Here is a 26,689-nt window from a genome sequence, read left to right as displayed (position 1 = left end):
CATGGTAAAGCAATAGAATGCCTGGAGGAATGTCCTGACCGCTTTAGTAGAAAAACAAAAAAAAAAGAAAATATTAAATTCGGAACGAAGTTAGTTCCGAATCAACCATGTCAATTCGTTTTTGCATATATATTTTACTTCAAATGTTTTTTCTCATGCACGATTCTTTCTACAATTGTTTTAAATTGTTTTCATATACATAATTTACTTTAAATGTATCGTTATCAACGTTATAAAACGAATTTCTATTAAAATTCTGAATTATATTTACCATTTTTGTTATACAATTAGATAAAGTCTTCGTACTACTTCACGTAACGTCAATTTATTAGCTTTTTTGTTGTTTTAAATAAGTAATTTGGATTTGGAAAATGTTTAACAAAAAATGTTTCTTGACGACCAGGGTTTTTTTATTTACGAAACCATTGAGTTCTCGATAGGATATATGTGTATAATTAACAGAAAATGAGCTATACATTTCTCTACCTATCTCCAATTACCCTGTATATTACGACTATATACTATAAGCTTGTTTCCTAGGGTTATTAAAAAATATTCAAAAACGTTCGTTTATACAGTAACGTATTTATTAATTAAATATTTTGGATTATAATTAATTATTTTTGCATTTTTTTCAAATATTTCACTACAATAAAAGCAAATGTAACAGAATTCCACAGATAACATTTAACAATTCAACTCTGCGAATTATGAAACAAAGAGCACAGATAATATTGCCGCCGGTAAAACGAGATAACGTACACAGTTTTTCCCGCGCATAATATCCCGCCATTTTCCAAAGTTGCGGCCGGTGACGCCGTGTTTTTAATTCGTGGCCAAACAGTGTCGGGACGCCGCTGTTGTACTTTAGCGCAGGAAATTCTAAAAGCCGCTCTGAGCCTCACTTCCACATACTATACGCGGAGATATTGAAAGACCACTTGCGGCGGAATATTTTGCGATGCGTGAATCTGTTTGTTCATTTGACAAATCACCGAGGGATATTTTTATTTGGTTTATTCAGCCGATAGATACGCACTGCACGGCATAGGTTTCCTCCAAATATCGCCATGTTGACTGATTTTACGCTACCCGCATCAATTACCTCGATCTTGACTACATCATCGGCCCACCTTGTCGAAGTCTAGTGGGCATGGTAGCTAGTGGTCACCACTCGAGAACCTTTCTGTCCCAACGATCGCTGGTCGTACAAGCAATTTTCTCCACCCACTGTCACTTCACACAAGTAAGTCTTCGGACTAACTAACTAACTTTGGTTCCTCACCGGATTTCCCCATTTCTGATTAGACTTGATCATGATGTTATATGCATATTCTTTATTATCAAAAACATGTATATTCTTTCTCACATTCTCAGGCCCTAATAAAGTCGGTAATAGTCACCTATTTATGGATAAATTTAAAAAAGTATTTCTAAACATTTTGTGACAATTTATTTCGGCACTTATACATGGTTTTTCATTTCAAACCTTATCGACAAGGTTACAGCTACTCAACGAATAAAGGAGAGGGCTATGCTCTGGATTCCTATATAAGGTCGAATAATAAACGAGGAATGTCCTTATTTATAATAAGTAAACAAAGGAAAACAACCGATATAATCGATATGAGCAACTCGTAGCCCGCGAGCCGCTTGCGGCCCTTTTAACATGTTTACGCGACCCGCCAAGCATTCCGAAAATTTAATTTATTTTATCAACACCCATCAATATATACTAAAATTAATTATAACAATATGGTAGTATACATTAAACCGGAAAAAAAATGTTTGTGACGAGTTACACAGCGACTTGTTCAAACATGCAAAACACATTTTTTTGTAATTAATCTATATAAGCATACTATTTTAATTATACATTTACAGGTTATTAATAGGCTTAACTTTATGTGCGCTAAACAATTTAAAAAATTTAATTGGCCCCTTGAATAAAAAGGTTGCTCACACCTGACATAGCAGATTTGGCATGTTGAAGTTGCAGGTCACATAGCGTGCAAAGTAGATGACCGCTTGGGCATTAAAGTTGTGGAAAGAAGACCACGGATCGGCATATGCAGCGCAGGAAATTTACTCATGAAGATGAACTTGTTATAATGTCTTAAGAAAGCTAGATGCAAGCTTACATGTCCCATTGTAAATCTGTGGAAGCCTATGTCCAGCTGTGGGCATTTACAGCTGAAATTATGTTAAATTATGACAATCTTGTTTGTAAGCGTTGGACATATGCGTAGTAATGTACCGTTAAATATTTAAATAAGACATTGCTTAACCTCAGATGAAGGTTTTCCTTAATGTAAATCAAAAGCAAAGTAAATTCTATTGTCTTTCAGCAATATATTTATTCATCAAACAATCCATTGTTTAACATATAAAAAGTTCATTATTATCATGGTACAATGTAGTAATTGAAATTTCTCCAGTATTAGTAACTATAAAATCTTATGAATATATATTTTTATTATTACTATTATACTTTGTTTTTAGTATATAGTTGATTTTTTGAGATATATTCACGAAAATCTTTGGACAAACAATCTTTCTAGGTTGTTGAAACGGTCATATTAGAAATCTATTGGAGAAGCCCGGGCCTTGGATACCGCAGGTTATTTATGATTGTTTCTTAGTTACTGTCAAAAACTTTTAATATTATGTCGAAGTGTATTATAATTACAAAATAAAGCGACATTTTTAACTACACGCGGAGGCTTGTAGTTGGTTTATCTATTATATTTATTGATATAAATGAAATAACTAAACAAAAAAATTATAAAAATGTTTAATAGATTCTTTAAAGTACGAGTATTGTTTTTTTTTAAAGGAGAAAGAATAGAAAAATGACGACAAAATTTGTATAAACAACACTTCTATGTTTTTAAAATAGGGTAAATAGAAATCTAATAAAAAATAAAGGTAAAACCAGGTAAAATTTTAAGTGTTCGGCATCGTTTCAGCCCATAGATGCCCTATGCATAGGCTTGTCCCAAATATATCTATGGGGGATTTACTATAATAGCTGAGTTTGGCAAGTGATTGCGATGTCGTATTATGGTACTCAGAGGACGCTGCTGCCCATCCTCTAAAAACATGTTTGTGAGCAGTGGCAATCCTGTATAAATAACGCACAAAGTGTGAATTATATAAGATTGTATTCCGGGATTCGAAACCGCGACAAAAGATCGCAAGACTCAGTCGTCCACTTCTGGGCTATCACTGTTTGTTGTTTTAAGTGGTAAAAATATACTATGACAATATAATATCATTACTGGTAAGATAATATGTTATAAATAAACTTTTTTTTTTATTTCACTGCGATAGGTCAATAACATTTAACAGTATGAAGTCTGTCGTGCAGCCAGTTGCGTATGTTTTTAAATGTAAGTTATATTCACCAACGAGATATCCGAAAGTGAAATTAGATGAAGCATAGACTCTTTTACTCAGTAAAACTGTTTATGTTAAATCTAAGTTGATTAAAGCGAAAATAGGCAAAGTCTATAAAGACTTTGAATCAAGCGATAGACGGTTAGTTCTTTCTTCTAGAATCTATCAGAAAAACAGAAGATTTACTTGCAGACAAATGAAGGTAACGACGCAATGTTTTAATAGTGGAAATCATGAGCCTCTATGAGATGATATTTATTTAAATACTTCTTATATAAAGTATAAAGGCTAAGTTGCTGAAGGCATTTTCTTTCATTTAACTAATTGAACGTTGCAGAGATAATTAATCGAAGACAAGTGAAATAAGTGAGAAAAAAACATAATAAAAAATGGTATAAATAATGTGTCTGGTGGGAAATTTTTTATCACAAACTTTAATAGGAAATGTATTATTTGACTTATAGTTTTAATAAAAGCATTGAACGATAGAATAAAAATGCAGATTTTAGTTTTTTTAAAGACTATCCAAATGTAGACAATATTCAAAATGCAGTCTTGAGTTATGCACGCGATGCAGTAAATTTGTTTCAAATGACCTTAGTTCTCTAATATTTTATTAACATATTAATTTAAATACATTAATATAACAGTTTAGTTGTTATTATAAAATCTCTCTTTGAGGTAGAACCATAAAAAATCAATGGGTGTTAAATCGGGTCACTTATTTTACTAACAAATCCTATTATTCATACATAAATATATTTTTATCAGTTTAGATAAACGTATTTATTACCGTTTATCATGTTTTAAATTATGTTCCAAAATTAAAAGCTCACTTTAAAGCGGTCAATAATATTTGCTAGTATAATATAACCTCAAAAACATGAACTCAATGAGCCGCGAAACGTTTGTTCTCTGACGCGGCTATCGGTTTGGATCTATGGTATATACACGAGTTGTTCTGCCATTAATGTCAAAGTTCAGGGTCCCTGCGAGAGCATACGTTTTAGTCGATTAAGCTAAATAACTAATGTCTTATATAGTTCAAGCTATAACATACAAATATAACCAATAAGTGGTTTATCAGTAACAAATTATAACTTGTTGCAAATGAAACGTCTCACTTCTGACTCAATGAACCATGGACTCGGCTATGAAATATAAAGTGTTTTCTCTATAAGTTTTTTTTATGGCCCCCGTTATTGGGGACTTCTCGTACTCCCTATCTTATAGGACAGAGTTTGATATTCCTTAATGATTTTTCATTTTCTTTTCGTTTTATTTCTGTACTCTTCTATCATTCTACGTATGATCGATCTATCTTTCCTTTTCTTTCATTCTATAATTTCGTATCATTCTTTTTCTAACTTATTTCCGTTCATTCATCGCCTAGTTCCTTAAATATTACAGCTCCGGGTTATATTACATTTATTTACCTTAATTTATATTTATTTTGTGCCATTTTAAATTCTTACTTAATATTCTAATTTATTAAGAATTATCACGATTTAACACAGTTTCCGATGTTTCTCTAGCATTTTAAATATGGAACAGGACTGAGGAGATCTGAAGATAAATGATTGGAAAGTTGAGGTAGGCAAGCTACTTATCACGCATAAAAATGGCTGCTGTGGTTTTAGGGTTCTGAAGTGAAGACCTGTCCTCTTGGTTATCTATGGGAGGTGGCCTATGTCCAGCTGTGGACGTAATACTCTTAAAATGGTAATGACGAACGATAATGCTATGAATTTATGACTTGTTCATATTTTAATCTATAAATAATTTTTCGCCTGATTTACCGAAACATAATTATCTTGTTACACGAATTGCAAGTCCTTTACTAACGTCGATAAATTTTGTTACATTATATTTGTTTATACAAACAATTTGGTTTTGTTGTTACTAGAACATTCTCATAGAAAGAACACAATGTCTCGTTCAGAATATTTACTGTTTTCTATTAACTCCTTATTTGGTTTATATTACCTAAGTTGATTACGAGCAGGGACAGCCCAGCGGTGGAGGACTGAGGCCTGCGATCATAGGTCACGTCTTCGATTCCAAGATGCAGTCTTATATATTTCACAATTTGTACATTAACTATATGAATATCCAAAGGATGGACAGTATCGTCCTCTACGTACCATAATACAATATTAAGATTGTCAACCCGTCTGAGGATCGTGGTGGCTTTGGTATATCTCCCCATAGATATCTTTAGAGTCCTTGCAGTGAATATCTACGGGCTGTAACAGCGATCTAAGTTAATTAAAAGAAATAATTGATCTTTGATATAACCAAAGGAAAATAATGTTAGCTTGTAAACATTTAATGCTTTTATAAATTAATGTTATGCTTGATATCGCAGTGTACTAATACAAATGTGATATAACAACGCATATTAAACAGAAAGAAGCCTTTTTACTAATATGTCTTGTTTAGTACTTAAGTTGGGGATGGAAAATAGATTAAGATTTAGATTTATTATGTACTAGTTAATGTTATTATACATGATATATTGCATGTAGTAATTGCTTCTCGTAAAATATTGTAGTATGAAGCGATGCTGGAATTTCTTCCGCTACTTCTCCTAGCGCTAATGCTTGATCGGTTGCTATTAGCCAGGCCATAGCGACCAATCAAGTTGAGGTCCGGACCTCTCATTCACCATAGTGTTGAAATGCTTAGCGGATATTATCGACGAGTGAGGGCCTGAGATAAGGTCCCATCTTGGGGACCTTCGAATCTAGTCACTAACAGTATCCACTGCCTCCAAATCCCGTGAAATATTAATATTTAACGTCTCACACTGAGGCTCTTCCGGGAGTCATAAGGTTTCTCAATTTTAAAAAAGGTCTTAGGCTAGGAGCACTCGCCCTGCCCCCTCAAACCCGCGGAATCTGCAAATGCCATTTGGGCAGCAGTAAAAAAAAGAAAAGTAACGATACACTTTTTATATTAGGTTTTGATTTGACAGAATAAAGATAGAAGAAAGCTAAGACAGAAGAGAGCTAATGCTAAGAGCTATTTTATTTTAAAAGGTCAACTAACAGACGAGAATAGAGGACTGTATTTTCTTTTCGAACATGCCGATAATGTGCGGCTTTATAAAAACATAATTAAAAAAATAATTCAAATATTAGAACGTTGACATTAACATTATTTGTAATATTTTTTATTGAACTACCCTATAAAGCAATTCTTCAATTTAAAGCTACAGGGGTTCCAAAAGCCTTGATCCTAGAAGAGACTATAATAAATTCAGACGGAGTTTTTTTTAGTCGCTTACACAATCTCCTTATTAAAAAACAATTCTTTCCCAAGCTGCATTATCATTATTACATATTTCAGTATTTATTAGTGATTAATAAATCTATTACAGAATAATTAAGATATATATAGATAAGGCTGTGATTTGGTCGTATCCTTAAAAACACGTTTGTCTTGACCGTAGTTACTGCAATGTTTGCTACCCAAGCTCAACCTCAAAAAAATATTCGTATCCTTATTAGTAACTTCCTATAATTATGTTTTAATTAATAAATTTGTCATGATCGATATAAATTAGCTCAGAGTGTCTGTGTATACTCTAACATAGCTCTAGCTGTATTCGGTTCTTGTTTTTAAACATCGGATATTTGATAGTGTAGTCGTTCACATTATATAATAAAAATATCGTTATAATTTACAGTTATTTTATTAATTTAATTGATATTAATATTTAAGTAAAAAACTGTTATTAGAATATTATTTAAAAATAATATTTATTACGCATCACTCGGCGACCATGAACCCGTGGACGCGGTGTTACCCTCTATTAGGAGGACCGAAAACATAGATAAAGTCCCGGGAAGCCTCTAGATGCGGACAGTGCGAGTCTGATGATCGTGGCGAATAAAAAAGGTTGAGACTTGTTAATGACTATATTTAAAATTGTAATATGCTGAGATAATGCACTACTTTTTCATCCAAGTGGCATTTACAGATACCATAGGTTCGAGGCTGCAGGACGCAGAGGGCATTTAGCCTAAAACTAAAGGTACCGAAGCTACATAATCACTACAATTTAACTAATATTTTATCAAAGGGTTGGGACATCGTCGGGTTTCGACGGATGTGCTAGTTACTACACTCAAGGGTTGCCACGAAAGAACATCGGGTTGAGCACCCGTTAATATCAATACAAAGCCGAACTACGAGTTAATCGATTACTAGCTAATAGCTGGGAAAAGAGGTAGCGAAGGCTGCCATTAATTGTGATATAAGTTCCGGGAAAAGTATTTGGAAGAATATGAAATGAGTGAATTAACGGTGGTGGTTGTGTTTCGCATTGTTTGCCGCACGCGCATTTATCAGAGAGCTGGCACGACTACTGCTGCATAGCGGATGTAGCTATATGTTAGTCCCTTTTTTAATTAGGATGGTCTTCCGCAAGGTGACGCCTGAATATGTTAGATAACATGGAATGTAAAAAAGGAGAGTACATACCGTGGCCGCGGCCCGGGCATCCGCCCCACCTGCCTCAGCCCCGTCGACGCAGAAGTAACACTTGTCCGCAGGCTTCCAGTCCGTCGGCTCCTCCGGCACCTCCAGCTTGGGCTGCGTGGCGGGCCTCTTGATGAGGCTCTCGAGGATGGTCTCCGGGCGGCTCGGCTTCTGCTCTCGGGCTTCGTCCGCCTTGCTCTCGTCCGGCGCGTTGATCTCCTCGATGGTCTTTATCTTGAGAGCGGGCGGGGGGTCGGTGGCAGGCGTGGTATCCTCGTCGCTGGACTGTTCCCCGTCGCTCCGTTTTGGTATTAACGCGTCCTGATATAGTTTCCATTTTCTTCGACCCATCAACTCCTCCGCCACCCTTTCTAGACCTGCAACAGAACATATAACAGTTATTACACTATTATTTATCTATTAACTATATTATTTCACGATCTTCATTTGTGACTGAAAATATCGTAAGCATGTTTCTCTATTTGGCAAGCGCAACGAAGGATATCCTTGTTAAGATGGTCGGAAAACGCTATACTCACGCCACTTCCAACCTATCCGGTCCTATTGGTAATCTATGGCAAAGGCCTATGTCAAGTAGTGACCGTCCCGCACATGAAATAGCGACGTTATTTCTTGAGAAGAAAGTCATACAAAGATAACACAACGCACCAAATTTGGAACAAGATTTTCGGCTAAGTATTCCGGCTTGGAATAAAACAGTAACTATATAAACTTGTTGTAACTTATTTTATTAATGACAGTTTTCAAATTTGAATATAGCAGAAAGTTTCAAAAAGCCTAGCGCGATTAATCTTGTAAACTCTTGTTCGTGAAAAGTGTTTTAAATCGGGATAAGTCTAAAGTATAAGATCTTTGAATTATTTACGAATATCCAAATAAATATATCTTATGTCAAACGCCTAAAATCAGTTGCCTCTTGTATAAATTAAATACACTCTTTAAAAATGTAGTTGGAAACTATCTATATAATGGATAATTTTGTTTCGTACCTAATGACATGTTAATTAACGGAAATATTTTTTAATTTTTAATTTTAATTTCGTGTTGATTCTATTTTTAAAAGTCTTTGTTTCTTAAATGTCTTTTCACTTTCTGTTATATTCTTTAATCCAATCGTAATTTTGTTGAATAAAATTAACACATTTTTGGAGGAAGATAATGTTTTATAATTTTTTTTACATTGAAACATGGTTTTCCTTAGTATTTTGTAAAGGCGCTACACTCACTAACACCTGAGAAAGGCAGTAACTATGTTACAATTATACTTCTACAAATATATTTATACTCAAAAAAATATGATGAAATTTAACAAAATAATATGATAAGAGTGAAGATAGCATTTTAGTTATCAGTTATTTTAAAAATTCGCATTGTATTGCAGTATGCGTTCCTGAACGTAAACAAATCAAGTGAAGGAACGATTACACAGAAATGGCATTAAACGTGCGATAGCGGAGGTCAGTCACTCACTATTTTTCTTCGACTTGAAATATCAGTGTTGCAGTCAAACTATATAATTATACTAGTTGATCCCGCAAACGTTGTTTTGCAAAAAAAATATTTTTAATTTTCAATTTTAAAATAAGGGTTGATCGTAGAGAGGTGAAAATTTAGGTTTGTATGTATTTTTGTATGCTGTATCATAATAAAATAAAAACCAAAAAAATTGTCTAAAAAATTAAAAATAAAATTTAGGGGTGGACCTTTATACCACCCTTATCACTTAGGGGTATGGAAAATAGATAGTAGCCGATTCTCAGACATACTGAATACGCATGTAAAATTTGGTAAAAATCGGTCAAGCCGTTTCAGAGGAGTTCAAGTTCGAACACCGTGACACGAGAATTTTATATATTAGATATTTTTACTAATGGTACGTTATTTCATTAAGAAGCCTCCTCTCAAAGATCGTCACACATATAGCGACTTTTCACGACCTTGGCTATAACTTCGGTCCACCTCCCGAGGAGTTTATTCTTGCCGATTCTAAGCGTCAATTTGACGGATTCATATCTTCTATATAACTTTGCTTTTTAGTATTTCGAATTTAGAACGTCGTAGATTTTTTTGTCGAATGCATATTATTATTTACTTAACCATATTTAGGTTATATGTATATACATCAAAATCTAATATATAAAATTCTCGTGTTACGGTGTTCGAACTTGAACTCCTCCTAAACGGCTTGACCGACTTTTACCAAATTTTACATGCGTATTCAGTAGATCTGAGAATCGGCTACTATCTATTTTCCATACCCCTAAGTGATAAGGGTGGTCTACCCCTAAATTATTTTTTTTATTTTTTAGACAATTTTTTTTGGTTTTTATTTTATTATGATACAGCATACAAAAATACATACAACCTTAAATTTTCACCCCTCTACGATCAACCCTTATTTTTTTTGTTAATTAAAACCCTATTTTTTTTGCAAAACAACGTTTGCGGGAACAGCTAGTATCATTACAAATCTATTGAATTGTTAGCAATTTTTCATATAAATAATTTTGGTTATTAAAAATGTATCATAAGAAATACACAAAGGAAGCTTATGTTTAGCTGTGGAAAACCTACGGCTAAAGTGTCGATGAAAGACTGTTCCCCGCGAATCGTATCGCCGGATTGTTAATCTCATTTGCAAGTACAAAACATAATTCATGGTGTTAAACCCGTTGGTAGTCCTATAAAATCTCTAAACTCTCTACTATAACGAAAATTACATCTACAATGTGAAATACAATCTTGTTTTTGAAGCGAACGTATAATTATCGAATATTAATTATGGATGTATATTGCGTCGCGATAAACTTTCTTGAATGTGGCCGTTTTCAGTGTGCGCGGCGTCTGCGTGCGCCTGTGTGCGTGCACGTGGGTGTGTGCGCCGCGGCCAAGGCTTGAATTACTATTTAAATGTATTTTTCTCCCGATATCGAGTATCGGGCTGATTAATTGCGTTCGCATCGAGAGGTCGTCGCTTTGAGATGTTTCGTTCGTTCGGAACGGAGTTAGAATGAGTTTGTGTTATGTTTTAATGGAGTATGAAATGGGACTCGATCGAGGGACTAATTTACCCTTATCTCCGTTATGTTCATATCGTGCCTCTTCATTTTTTTTTCATTTTTTATAGGTTATAATTATTAGGCGAATGCGATTTTTCTATACCTTTAGATGTTAATATTACCTTCTACTTTTGTTCTCACAATATACTTCAAATGATTCGAGAGATAGATGGATATATAGATATGTGGATCGACGACATAATTAAAAGAAGGGCGGCGGAAGTCTGGTCATTGTGAACTTTCGTGGAGGAGATATATTTAATTTAGATTAAGGTCACGCTGTTTCTAGATTTAATTGCGTCCATGTCATAAAAGAACTATCAATAACTAGACAATTAGATAAGACGAGATTTAGTCAATCATTTGAATATTGAAATAATTATATATTATTATTATTATACTATTATAAAAATTTGGTTCATATTTGTTCCAACCATGAGACGTCTGTTCCTGCCTATTCGCCTCCAACCATAGATTTCTAATAAGACCGGCAGGAAACAGCCTGAATCTAGTGTCTTATAATGACCGTAACAGTCGTCTGGCAATATTAACGTCTTTAGCTATGGTTGCTGATCTAGTCTAGTAGTATAATCTCCACTCTTAAAACCAGGCTCTAGCGGCCATCTGTTCTGCGCGCTGTGTTTGTCCAGTGCCATTTCAAATTGCCAATACACTAGGTTATGGCAGTCTCATTACTGTTACGTCATATGCCAATAACATCAAATAGTAAAAGTCTACAGAGACAGATAGTGCGCAATTATTATTTATAATATGTAGTAAAACGAATTTTGAAGACACTTATTCATACTATATTACCATTAAGTTGTTCAATATTTTTGAAATCATTAATTTTTCGATAGAGTGTACAGTGTATTTATTGACAGAAAGTGAGTTATACATTTACATGTTTAAAATTTTTACTCCTATAACCAATCACTCTGTATAAAATAAATGTGTAGTAACATTGCAATATAAAAGCAACGGAACCAATTAACAGGCCCCGCGTCCCGTACTAATGATTACAATAAAGATGGCAACATTGAGATAGCGACAGAAAAAGTTGAGCATCTCTGTCCAGCAGGTGTAGACTACAAAGAGAAGTACGAAAAGCAACTACCGTTAAGATTTGTACGGCAATCATAAAATCGCATACATTAGCATACGACGCGCGGCAAAAAACTCCGCATCGTCTATAAACCGGGATCGACAACCTTTTACCCGTTGGATCGAATAAATTGCCGCTACATTATGAATAACTCATCGATAAAATAATTAACGGTTATACAGTAATTGTATACTGGTTTTAGACTCCTTTGGACTTTTTTTCGGGGTGAATAATCGAAGGTATCTACTTATTCTTTTTATTTGTGTGCCGTTTATTTATATTCTCATTTACTAATAGCCGACATGGCTCAGAGGATTGGCGAGTTGAAGTTGTAGTGGGCAGGCTATATAACGCGCAGAGTATATGATCACTTCTTAAGATTTTAGAGTGGAAGTTACTGACTGACAAGCCTAGCATAGGATATCTACAATGTGAACAGACATCGGAAGACATTGAAAGCAGGTTGCAGGAAAAATTTTATATTTGTAGAAATTAAGAAGACACAACAATGTCTTCTAAAACATTCATTTCATACGCTTGGCAGGCGTGTTGGCAAACGCAGTGTAGTGTTATGGTACGAGAGAACGCTGCTGCTCAATCTTCGGTAACTGTTTCCTCTGACATCCAAGGAGACATAGGTCGCGTAAATTAGGGCAAGATTGGTAATTTTAGGAATCTTTGCGAGAGGCCTATACCTATGATGTCTATTGTCTGACATAATATAATGAATAAAAAATGTAATAAATTATAGTAGAAATTAAAGATTTGGATATAAAAAATATGAAATATTGTTTGCAAGTTCTGTGTCGCCGTTTCAGCCCATAGACGCCCAGTGCAAGACACAGGTCTGCCCCAAAGATATAATATCTATCAGGGTATACCATAATAGCCACGCTTGGCATGCGGATTGGCAATCTCAGTGTGATAGTGTGGTACGCAGACACCGCTGCTACCCATTCTCCGTGAGCAGTGGCAATTATATATAATTAATGCACAAAGTGTGAATTACATAAAACTGTATGCTGAATCGAAGCCGCGATCTAAGATCGCAAGGCACAATCCTCTACCGCTGGGCTACCACTGACCCAAGTAATACTGTGTACTTCGATGTATATTGAAAGATTAATCGACATGCATATAAGTAAACATATTTCAACACAAACAAGTGACAATTATCAACATGTCAATAAAAAAACAAAGTTGAATTAGTGTCAAGTGATAAGAATATTAAAGGCAAGTACATTGTCCGTACTGTTGGTCAGTGTCCTGAGAACGGTACTATAAATAAACCGGCGCAGCTGAATTCTCTTACTATGCAATTACGTGTAACGTTCAATGCGTTGAATGACTGCACGCTTGTAGCTTTGCAGAAAAAATTAAGTTCCTATCACAAGGTGCTGGTATGTTGCAGATCAAACCCTTAGCAGTTACACACAACGTGAAATACCTTCATATGATTTATAGCTCCGTAAGATACGTATATTGTTAGTAAGTTTCGGGACGTAAATGTGGCAGAGTGGTATTTTTAGTTTTTAATAATTTAATACTTTATAATATTGAGTTTAAAGGATATCAAGGTCCTTAAGTTTCGGATAACGAAAGCGTACTTTAAATGAAAAAAGATGAACAAAGATCGCTACGTTGACCACCTGAGAACTTTTTGGCTGCATCTGTCGTTGGTTGTATGAATTAATTGCGCCGCCCACTGCCAATTTGAAAAGAAATTTTTCGAACTTCACCCGTGACATCGGTTCTTCAGCAGATCTCCTCATTTATGATTCGATTTACAGTTAAGCTCTGAACACTGCCCTCTCCATTGCTCTCTGGGTGTGTAGCAAATATTTAATTATTTACTCCTTATAGTACTATTGATATACAATAGGTAAAAAAATAAGTTGAAGTAGGCAAAAGATGGGTTTTCTGATGCCAGAAAAGACATTTCCGGAAAAGTCGTAGCCCTCATGCGAAAAGTCAATCAAGTACAAACCACGCTCTATACCGTAGTAGTAGCTGAAGCAATACACATAGCCGCGACCGTCACAACCGGATAACATAGTGCGCGATAAGCTTTTTTAAAAGAGTCACTATCCTCAGTAGATAGGAGGAGAAGGCAAAAGATGAAGTAGAAAGTGTAGTCTTTCTGCAAATGGCAATGTCGTCCAGACAAACATTGAATGGTCTTGATTGATAAGGAAAAATAGAGCGGGCGGTTATATGAAGTAATGCAATGGGTTGGAAATAAGCGTACTCTACAGCGATCGACATATTAAGTTGATTTTAAGTAAGTTTAAAAATGGTGCTGGATGCTTTTTTATTTTATGGTCCCGTTTTTTGGCAGCCTCTCGTCCTCCCCTGCCTTTTGTGGTGCAAAGACGTTACATTTTGAGGTTAATGAGTTTTTTAGGTTTTTTTTTTTTAAATACTCCTTCAAAAATCCGGCAAAAATAATGCCTCACTTTTGCCATTCATGTGTTTTATCAAGTTCACAGACCCTTATGTTCCGTGAACTCTGTACCGGTGAAGCTATAAAAGCCTTAGGGCTAACAGCTTTAACATCTTCAGAAAAAATACATGTGTTTTTTATATCATCATTTGCTTATCTTCTTCCTTACATCGCTTTTCTGCCCTGATCATAATTTCTCATTACATATCATAGATTTTTATGACTCATTTTTATATATACTTTGTTAAAGTCATTGGGAAATGCTGGATGTAATCAACCGAATTGGAAATGTATGGAAGAGATCCACAACTAGCAGTAGGCGTCTTATGACTGAAATAATAATGATGGCATAAGCTGTGAATTAATTTACAATTGCTACATATGTACGAAAAGATTTTTATAGCAAAATCAATTTTTAAAATTTTTATCTACGTATTTGATTTTGATTTGAATTTAAGTAGTAGAATTTAAGTGTCTCAAAGCCTAGATAAGTTTGCATATCACGTAATAAGTATTTTTCTACAGCTGTCTACCCCTATTCGAGTACAAGGTGTGAGATTCTTGCACAGGACATGTAGATAGGCAATTCCACTATTTACCATAGTGCAATAAATTGATCGTCAATTGTTCTTTCTCTATAAATAAAACTATGAGTTAACAAGTCATCACTGGCAAATATTTGCTATAATTTATCAAAAATTACATACATAAAGTAGTATGTCTATTAAAAAACGTACAAATATTTCAACAAGTTATTACGTAGTTTCTAAAACAATTCTAAATTTAAATTCAAGATATTTAACTCATGTAAGCATTTATACGCACTTTTGAATCGTCAATTATATTTAACATTATAAAAAGGTAGTCTGTTTGTGAGTGAGCTACTAGTTCGGCCAGACACTCAACAGTTGCTCATTTAAAATCAAACTTCATTATTTAATATATACATTACAATAAAAACCCCACAAATAAGTAAATAAACCAAGTTTGACACATTTCGATCAGCTTAAAACTCTTGCATGTTACAATGACATTTATTTAATAAAATAATCTTAATTTTAGCCTGGCAGAATTTGAACAATTGCGTTTTTTAAATAAAATTTATCAATTTTTGATATATATATTATAATACCAACTATGTAAATGAGTAAACAAAGCAAGTCTGAATAAATCTATGGTCGGTTAGTTTTTTTTAGTTTATGGCTCATTAAAAAAAAGTAATGATGAGTTTCGTTATCTGCGCAAGGAAATGCATTTTCCCGGTTTAATTTTCGTGCTGCTCGAACGTCGCGGAATCGCGGCCGTCAGTCGAGGTGGAACTGAAGCGAGACCCTAACCGGTTAATATTGTAATTAATGTGACGGCGTTGAACTCCCATGGCTTGGTGTAATAAAAGAATAATTACATGTCAGATCCGCTTGCAAGCGAAATCGGACCGAGCGTGCGGGGTTGCCAACTTTTGGAAAGCTTCATAGATTTTCAAGAGTAACTTTTCTTGATTTTGTCTTTGACGCCGATAATCTTGCTTTTTATGCTATCATCATTATTATATATATACTTAAAAAATTACTTAAACCTATTAAATTTAAATTTTATTTTTATAGTTTTCTGTGTAAACTACCAACCTTTCTTTCCTTACATAGACAGCTACCTGTTTTGGCTGAGAATTAAATCAAAATTTAAAATTTATATAACGATATATATATTATCGACATCGCAGTAATAATATCTGTAATTTTTATTTCATTGACATCCTAAATTAAAATAAAACCCATTGATTAATAAAACACTTTACACTAGAAACAGTCTGTCTCGTAGAGTGAATGACATTTCAAATAACACTTTGGACTGGCGTGTTAGACAGTATTAAACGGAACGGAAAAAAAGAAAGAAAATTTAGCTTCATTGAAAGTGGAAAAATATTTCAAATTTAGAATAGGCTCACATCTGTAACATTCGGTTATAAGTTTGTATTTGAAAACGAGTACAATCTTGATTTCTAACTTTTAAATTTGATCTGACATCGTTATAATTTTAAGTGGAAAAAGTACACTAGAGGTATACTTTTGTACTAATATAAGTATCATTTGTTTGTCAGATTTGTAATCTTACTGGCTGTGAAACATCGTAGAAGATCCACTTTGTATGAAACATATTATAATTAGTATTAATGTCAGTTTTTTGTTTTTTTTTTGTTTTGCTCATATACATTTTGTATATTAAATGAAAAGCAGAGTGCTTTACTACAAGTGTGTTAAAGATATTCTCATTCTGTGTTATTATTGGACAATGAAATAAACATTTTTATTTATACACAGAGATAACTTGTGTTTGTCTTGAATATAGCAAAAGACCACAATTACGTAGTAATATCAGTCAAATTAATCTTTTCCATATGGTCAGACCTGTGAAGTGCGAACATTATTTAACATTATTTATCACAAAAAATAGGGAACGTCCAAAGTGTATTTACAAGGCGCAGTGAAAAACTAACTGTACCTAAGTTTCGACTGCAAAGTCTTTCATTTGTAATAAACGGAATAAGATTTTTTAGTAAAACTCCGCAAAACATTATTGGACTGCCATTTACAAAATTCTAAACGTATACTAAAATTAAATTGAAGGAAAAGCTTTTTATTCAATAAACGAATATTTAAGTGACAATAATCCTTGGCAGTAATATCGCTTGATTATGTTTTTATTTAGAATGACAGATTAGTATATACATAAATCTATATTGTTAAAGTTTATTAAAAGATATATTGTTATGGATTATCTTCCTGCTTCTTCTCCAGAACTATAATACCCTGCGAAGTAGAGTAGAGTAAATAATAAAATAAATTTGACCAACAACAACAGTACTATCCAATGTTGAATAAATGATTTTATTGTTTGGTTGTCTAGTAGAGATCGCCTCGAGTGATAAGACCATCTCTTGTACCTCTGTATGAGTTGTTTCTTTTTTTAGGTTTTTATCTATGGTGTATAAATAAGTGTTAATAAATGGATAAAATTTTTAATATGTTTGAAGATATCGCGGTAGAACTATGACATATTAACATCCAATACGTCACGTTTTAGACGTAATAAAATTTACCATAGCCCTTTCACGACTGGACTGCTTGCATCCTTCAGACTACCTTAAAGACTTCAGCAAGTCATTGGTCCACCTTGTAGGTGGATGTCCAACGCTGCACTTACTAGTTCGTAGTCTCACTTCAAAATCATAATACTCCAGCGGCCATCTATCCTACGTATAACATAGCTAGCACCTTGCCTCTTTACTTCTTTACTACTCCTACAAAACTTTGAACAACATAAAAATAAATATCCTAGAAGATAATTCAGTGAATTTAATTCCAATTAGTAATTTGCGAGTTAATGTAAGAACCGATTAGAGTAAATATAGTTAAAGATAATAATACAAATTGACCCAAATACAATTTGAAACGTATCCATTATTTATACAAGGCCGGCCGACCGTTATATTTTCTGAAATGCAGGTTTTAGCAACTAAACAATGTACGCAAAATAGAAAAGTTAACAAAAAAAAAATTTAAAACTACCCACTATAGCATTGTTAAGTTGAAAATTAAAAAAGTTTCAAAAGAAAGAAGTAATCAACATTTTCAGCGGTAGTTCATACGCGGTTAAAACTAACTCGTATGTTGTTTGCAGAGGAATTCAGATAGAGAATAGAAAAAAAAATAAAGCTTTATTTATAAATGTTACCTTTTTATGCATATGGTGATTGGTTATAGGTGCAAAAGCTAAATAAAGCTTGAATTTTTTTTACATATATTTCCAATAATTCTGTGTCAAGTAACCACTCTAAAACTTGGAATACGACATGATAATAACTGATGTGAGTACAAAGCCTGCGGGAACATACAGTTCACAATAATTAATTTTATTATGCTATAATTTTAATTTCGAAAAAATTATTGCATTGTTTAAATCTTTCGAGATCAATGATTTTTAGATCGGTTGCAAATGTTTTCAAAAATTAAGGTGAAGTTGGTCATTTAAAGCCAGCAAGGGCCACGTATAAAAAAATCAATGATTTGGTGCGTGAAATTCGTCTTTTAACAATTGGACATAGTGCTGGACTATCATTTCGCTCAACTATATTAAATGATTTTTGTGTCTCACACGCGTCAAGTCCTGATTGGTCGACGTCATACTGCATGACTTCTGGCTATTCAGAGACCTCAATGGCCAAAGCAAGAAAAAAGTTTTGAAACTATCAAGGATATAAAATGTGAACCGAAAAGGCTCTTGAAGGCGGTACCGGAAAAAATTACTCCGACTGTTTTGAGAACTGAAAAAAGTACGTTTTGTCTGCCGGGGATTATTTTAATAAGATAAAATTGATTTAGAACAATAAATAAAGAAAAAAAATACTTTACTTTTTTATCACAATGAATATATGTTAATTGACGGCCAATGTTCTATACATTCGTCTTTTAAAGCTTTTTACATCTGCAGCCAATCAACTTATATAAATTACTGATGTATGTCGTAAACGAAATATTTCTAGATAAATCTAATTGAGCATAATTTTTAAACTAATTGACATTTCCAGTCTCCATGTTTTTACAAACAAAATGGCGTAGTATTTCATTGCCACAGATAAACAAAGGATACGGTCGTTTTCGCATATTCTATTTACCACACAGTGACATTGGAAGCATACTAAACGTAGTACGTCATGCGCGAATAGCAGGCACCTAATGATTTAGTACAAAAACTTGTCTTTAAAATCAAATTAAAGATTACCCACACATTGACGACTTGTTACAGTGTCCATGTTTAGTTAATACAATACAGGACAACGAGATATATTCAAAAGACAGTTATTTTGTCATGGACATTTGATGTTTGCTAGCATTTACGTGATAACCAGGTTTAAAGTGAAGTGTGTGTTTTGTAGAGGTTAAATATCTACTTTTATTGAATTTATTTCAGCTGCTTTCAGATTTATCTCTTTCAGTAGGCTCTATAAGAAATCTACGGGGAAGCCTATGTCCAAGATATACAAACGATGCTTGAATTGACGATGATATTTAAATTATTTCTGTGATATTTCATACGAGCAGTTGTAGCCCAGCGGTAGACGGAGAATTGCGATCCTAGTTCGCGAAGTCGATTCCCTGGATATAATCTTATATAATTCACACTATGTGCATTAATTATATATGTTTGCCACTGCTTGCAAACAAGTTTAGATGGGCAGCAGCGTCCTCGGCCTGCCATTTGTTGCGATTATGATATATCCTCCCGTAGATATCTTTGGCGGAAGCCTATGTCTTCCAGTGGGCATCTACGGGCTGTAATGACGAAGTTATTTAATTTGATTTTAAATTGAAACGTAACTCCTTATTCATATCTATTTAAAAACCATTGATAAAAAATAGTAGGTTATTAAAACTGCGGTTGTGAACTACAATGAATTGATGATGATATTGATTTCTATGATATTTCATCCACAGGGTAAATACAAAAGCATATGTTAGAAGTTCTTACGAGTGACTACATTACATGAATGTATTACGAAGTAAATTACAATTAACATTTAATCATGAATAATAGATTGCCTAAATTACCTAATAGTTGGTGCAAGTAAAATAATATTTGTCTCTATCTATCGCACGAGATAGTTAAATATCTCGCTCGCACAGCCATAGATAATCGTATAAAATGCGTTAAAATCTATTAGAGTCGTTAACAAAAAGGCCATTTTAACGAAATGGCGTGACGAGCCAATGATAACGAACAAAGGACACAGCGACCGCGTGTGCTGACTACTGATTGGTTAAAACTACGATTAGACTGGTCTATTTGAAGGTCGACGTGAGTCAGCCCGCATTTGTGTGTGCCTGTTTGTGCGCTGGCCTGATACATGAGATGAAGCGGTAGCGGGTGGCGAGTATTAGATATAAAAACGCTCCGGAACATCGTCATTCTAATCATTTTAGCAGTAGGATGTCTATTACTGGACATAGACCCCTCTCCCCCCACCAACAACGATTTCTATCAGGAAAATTGTTTCAAAAGTAAGCCGCCGATATCAAAAGCAGTTTTCCATAAAACACTAGATGACAGATGCTATATCTATTTTCAGTACACATTTTTTAACTAATAGTTTATTGTGTATTTTTAAATTAACAGATTTGTTCTAAGCTTAATCCTCTATTCATCATATGTTGTCACATTATTAATTTCAATTTTTCTCTCACAACATTGTCTATTTTTCTTGATGGTAACTTCATTTGAAGGTAGGTATTTACTGACAGGTCTCTTTTACTGGAATCCGTTTAGATAAGTATTCCATAGGTATATATTATCAATCGATCAGTGGTTATCTAGCGGTAGAGGGCTGAAACTTGCGATCCAATATCGCGGGATTAATTCGTGAGATACAATCTTTTATAATTCACACTTTGTGCCTTTAAAAAATGCTGACAAACAAGTTTCTAGAGCATAGGCAGCTATTAGCAGGATAGCCGTCCTTTGCCTACCATAATACCATACTACGATCGCCCACCCATCTGTCAAGTTTAGCGATAGTGGTATATGTCCGATGGCTATCTTTTGGGGGGGTTCTATACCTTGTATTTGACGTATTTGTCTGCAGTATTTTATTTATTTTATTTTTATTTCTATATTTATCTGTTAATCACTAGACATGTGTATATGTCTATAGTTTATTTTATCTGTGTAGTTTATGTATTATAACATGTAGTTAGTTTTATAATTACTCCGTATTTCGTTATCTATGTAAATCTGATTTCGAACTTTTCTATCACTTGATTGTCTATTTTTATCTGCTAACTAAATTCACTCCAAGGTTTTTTTTTGTCGTTCGAATTTATTTTATCTATAATAAACTATCTCTTTTTATGTTCCTACTACCTGTTCCTGTTCCAACTGAAGTTTCTGGTGTGGTCATCGACATCTACACAATAATGTGGACGGACTGACGACGTTATTAAGGTCCTCAAAAGACCATGGTTGCTGGCTTCCAACGTGTGTTATTGGAAATTAATTCTGGATGAATCTCTTGCAATGTACGTCCTTTGATTCAAATGAAGACAATGTTCGTCTTGGTGTCTAATAAGGAATTTAATAATGACAAGTAATTTCACATGTCAGGATATTGCATTAATTATATAATTTACTAAAGATGATGTTTACATGTGCAAAAATAATTCGTAACGCCGAGCGATCGCCGGTCGCTTCTGTCTTACGGCGCACGTGTTAAGTGATTCAACACGGAAACCGTCGATGTCCTTGTTTGGCACATCGCGAATATGCGCATAGAATTGCCGACATTATTCGCCGTTAATTATCATTATTAAATGTCCTTCTCGAGTCTCCATTAGGTAAGCGGTCTTTTTTCTAAATTTATGGCGCGACGTCATTCCTGGCGCGCTTAGGAAATTATGAAGACTCGCATTATTCTCGATTCGTTGCGTAATTTACTGGCGTTCTCGCGTTTAGTGTGAGTTTTATTATTCCGTGTTTATATGTCTTTGTATTAAAATTCGAACGTTTTAATATCATGCGTTCTATTGTAAATAAACGAGAGAATTGGTATGTGATAACTACAAAATGTACAATAAAATTTCTATACATAAAAATTAATCTTTACTTCTCTTTGACATGATATAACTTGAGAACCACTTTACCGATTTCGTATGACCAATTGTATGACGTCTATTTCCGTGTTTGAAATTCAGGAATTTTATTTATTTACGCACTATAAGATAGAACCCACATTGTTGATGTCGAAAAGTATTACACTACGCTATTTTTAAATAACTTTTATTTTGTTTTATTATAGTTCAAAATATTTTTTCATAGCTTGTGTAACCGTGTTTTTCAGTGTTAAAAATGCATAGTCATTGTAATTTTAATTGGATTTTTTGGGTTTTTTTATTTGTGATTTTAAATTATTTATAACGCTGCGGATGTCATAGTGGGTCTACGCGGGGTCGGTCGGTATGAATCAAATATAATCATCGCACAATTTCCAGAGAACCGTAATTTTCTGCTGGCTCCTTGATTGATATCAACTGAACAATTGGGTCAAACGCTCACACGTAATATTAAGTAAATGGAACAAAATGCATTGTCATAATGTTGGAAGCTTCTCGAAGTTAACTACCACCGGCCACGTCTGTCATATCTTCGATGAATGTACCTGCTATAATAATAAATTTTACTTAATTTGCTTGAATAGGCTACTCTCATATATATACCGCAGAACCTGTTAAAAGATTCATACAGTGTTTTCAGACGACCATAACAGATCATGTATCCAGCTAGTGGGCGGTAGTCCTATACTGCCTTTGCCGGAAGCCTCCACTTCAGGAATTTAAGGCCCAACGCCACTGCCACTTCCATTTGCTAATCCGTCGTCCTATGTCGATTATTTTGACAAACTAAAAATATAATAAGCCTATTTTTATACGGTTTGTACATTAAATAATAACAACATGTTTTAACAAAGAATAATTTAAATGTAAATTACAAATAAGCTCGGAGAATGTTCTTGAAAGTTTGATAAGACCACTTTTATTGAGAATTGGATCAAAATGCATTCGCTAATGTCATTTTTGATGCTCTTAATTCTTTATATTCAGCCAGATAAAACTATTACCACTCAATTGTAAATTACGAACTTTACTGTTAACAAAATTTTGCTGTATACTTTTAGCAATATACATAACTTCGTGAATTAAATCGACCGTTAATAGCCGACGATTCGTGCAAGAAAGAAAATTCGTGCGACAATAAGCGTGTCATTTTTAAAATCGTGTCAAAAAAATTTGTACGGATAAGTTTAAATTTCGAACAGATTATCATAAATTAGCGAAAATTCATAAATAATGTTTATTTACTTGGTTAATTTAGTATACCGGGTGATTGGTTATATATATATATGTATGTATAGTACATAATATAAGAACAAATTATTCAGAATTAGGATTACTACATATTAAAATGAATTATTGTTTACTATCTGTTCCTGCAGATTATACTGTCAGAAGTTATTACCCTGTCACGTTCCAATAGGAAAAATATATTTCTATTTCCCATTTACCCCCCTTAAAGCTTTTACATCTATTTCCAATTAGCCTGTATAACATACAGTGTAAAGTTGGATTCAAAACTGTCGTACAAATGAATATAGCAATCATTTTGACATTTACATTTTTTAAGTGATATTTATTTCGTAAAAAAACCGAATAGATAGCTTTCATTCGTAATTTTAATCGGAAGAATGCTATTATAGATAGGAGAGCTAAATATGATTCTAGTTTTCAGCGAATTGACCCTTCTGCCATTCTTCTCTTGAAGTGATAAATTGTAATAAAAAGAAAATAAATAAAAATAATAATAATATTTTTAAACAGCATTTAACATGAACGAACATGAATAAACAAATGCAAAGTACACAGAATGATTGGTTATTGTAACAGCTTTAAATGTGTGAATATATATAGTATATTTATCCGCAAAAAGTTTTAAACCTTTTAGTTCCTATATCTAATTATTCTGTGTTAAGTGATGACTATGAAATGTAATACATATTTATTTTTTTGGGAATGCGACCGGCCAGTAATTTTTGGGGGGATAAAAAATACCTACTTATATATACCTTATATACCTTACTATATCAACATTACGTTGTATATTATTTAATATCTGAAGATATTTATTTTTCGTATAGTATGTACATATATGTAAATTGATAGCAGCACGTTAATGATTTATGTAAAGATTTTGCGCCTATAACCAATGCGCATACCCATCCGTATTGTAAATATGTACTCCTATGTGCGGTGTTTTTTTATAAACATGATTCCTTTTTTTATTCCCAAAGGTGGTTAGAGGTGTGGCCAAACAGGATCCCGGTTACCTGACACGGCTGTTAAATCTCGGGAGACAATGACTGGCCGGATGTGAGGCATCTCGTGGCCTCCGCGATGTCGGTCATTGTGAATTACGAAGATGAGGGCTGACGAACCGACCGTCTCACTATACGATTGATCTTTACAAATATATTACGCAAAATTCTAATTCAAAATATCTTCACTCAAGAAGCCATTTACACGTACTTCTGAATCGTCATTTACTTTGTACTAAATACACCACCGCTAAGTTCTGTAATTAAATTTAAAATTTTCATATTCCAAATTCAAATTTAAAATATCTATATTCGAACAGGCAAAAATTATTCCATTTCGTGTAAATCACTTTTGAAACGTCAATTATTTTTAACATTATTAAAAGGTTAGTGTTATCCGTAAGTAAGACACTACTCGGAATGCTGATCTGCAGAGAAAAGCCGACTAAAAACTCCAAATTTTTTTTTAAATAAACCCTGCAAATGTGTCGTTTACTTAAGTTCTACGTATTCCGATCAACCAAAAACTATTGAATAGTATTTATAAATAAGACTTATTTAATTACATACAAATAATTTTAGAAGAAAAATTAATAAAAGAAACATAAACGATGTCTTGTAGAAATTTATTATGTATGCGTACACATCCATGAAGGATTTGTTAACTTTTAGTTTATTTTTATTTAAACAACAAGAAACAAGCAACCGTCAGAATGTCAATTTCTTTAAAACATCTATCAAGAAATCTCAGGCTTTTAAGTTATAAAGAAAAAAAAAGAAAAGAAATTTAAAATAGAAACGCAATGTCATAATCGATGACCGTTCTGACCTAAACTAAAATCGATCCAAGTCTGTATTGAAGTACAAATGGGCCATTAGCCCAGAATACTGAAATGGAATGCTTTGTTAATAATAATTAAGTCAACATTTCAAAGTCAGTGAGTAAATAAGTAAGCTTTTCTGTTGCCTTATTCACTTAATATATATAATAGTAATGACAAACAGTATTAACAAATTGTTATAATAAAATATTGTATGTTATGCACTTATACGAGTCATGCGTGTTGCAGTGAGAAACCACTTTCAATAGGGAGTGAAATGAGAGACGGTACTGTATACAGTATGATTGGTTATTGGTATAAAAGCTTTTGGTGGTGAATATATAGCCTGTTTGGTGTCAATTAATGCACGGAACATACTATCAAAATATCAATGGTTTCAGAAAAAATAACGTCATGATAATAATCTAAAAAAAGATTTTTAAAATTCAGTTCAATTGCAGATTTCGTTTTGCCAGAAGTTACTAGCGTGACGTATTCCAATTAAAAAATTCTAAACATATTTCAGAGTGATGACATTATACAAAGTAATTGGAAATAGGTGTAAAAAGTATTTTGCTAACAAATTAGCATTACATATTATATTTTCCACTCTTTAAAGGTTTATCTTCTTTAACTAGCCTGTATATAGTTATATGTTGATTGCTTGCTATATGATGATGTATGTTCATCATGAATTTATTTTGTAAAACGAAAATATGTCGCCTTGTTAACTGATTTCTACAAAATCATTACTTAATTTTAATTTTACTCATTACATTATGCAATGTTATCTCCAAGGACTAATGCAGCCTGGCCACACCATATTGTATGACAGACAGTAAAAACAACTATTAACCTAAAGGCATTAACAATAATTGTTTTATCAGCACGCCGATCTCCATGGAACACGCAACGTTAAAACCATGGCCAGGGAATAGGGACGCCATCAATAATATCAAATAAATTCCATCACCGCCATTATAAAATTTACATTTAAATGCGAAATGATTATTACTAGATAAAGTGACGAGTCATCTTTAAATTTAATAGCACCGATCTTCATAGCGAGAAATCCGTTCGACGGCAGCGATGGATCATTTAGTGCCCGCGTTCAATAAAGGTTTTTATTTTAATACCGCTCAGGTAAACAAGAAAAAACTTAATTAAAACCTGCGTATAAACGGTTACGCGCCCCTGGAATTCGATGGCTCACATTTGAATAAGGAATTAGAATAAGATAGCAAAAAAAATATGAGCATTAGAAAGAGCGGAGCGATCGGGGCGGGAAAGAGACGTGCGATAATACCGGCTCTCGATTGGCTGACCGCTTTTTATGCTTTAGTTCCCCTAATCTTCATTCCGTTCAACATCTGCTGGGTTAATGTTCATTCAAAATAGTATTTTAAATTTATAGCGATAGAATCTAATTTGCAGGCCGTG

The 26,689-nt window shown here is 33.6% G+C and overlaps 1 protein-coding gene across 4 annotated transcripts in view; it reads right to left on the bottom strand.

Annotated features, from left to right (window-relative positions):
- The window catches only part of Eip93F (Ecdysone-induced protein 93F), a 294,791-nt gene that overhangs the window by 54,562 nt on the left and 213,540 nt on the right, over positions 1-26,689 (bottom strand). For all 4 annotated transcript variants that reach the window (XM_068769418.1, XM_068769419.1, XM_068769420.1 and 1 more), the window contains one exon: positions 7,888-8,261. In XM_068769418.1, the coding sequence (XP_068625519.1) occupies positions 7,888-8,261 (374 nt within the window). The remainder of the gene's footprint in view (positions 1-7,887; positions 8,262-26,689) is intronic.

The sequence above is a fragment of the Battus philenor genome, unplaced genomic scaffold (assembly GCF_028537555.1).
Source record: "Battus philenor isolate CCGP_79_NKW_IND1 unplaced genomic scaffold, ilBatPhil1.0.hap1 SCAF_28, whole genome shotgun sequence".
In the NCBI taxonomy this organism is placed as follows: Eukaryota; Metazoa; Arthropoda; class Insecta; order Lepidoptera; family Papilionidae; genus Battus; species Battus philenor.
Note: the sequence above shows the minus strand (reverse complement) of the source record. Positions and strands in the feature narration are given on the sequence as shown.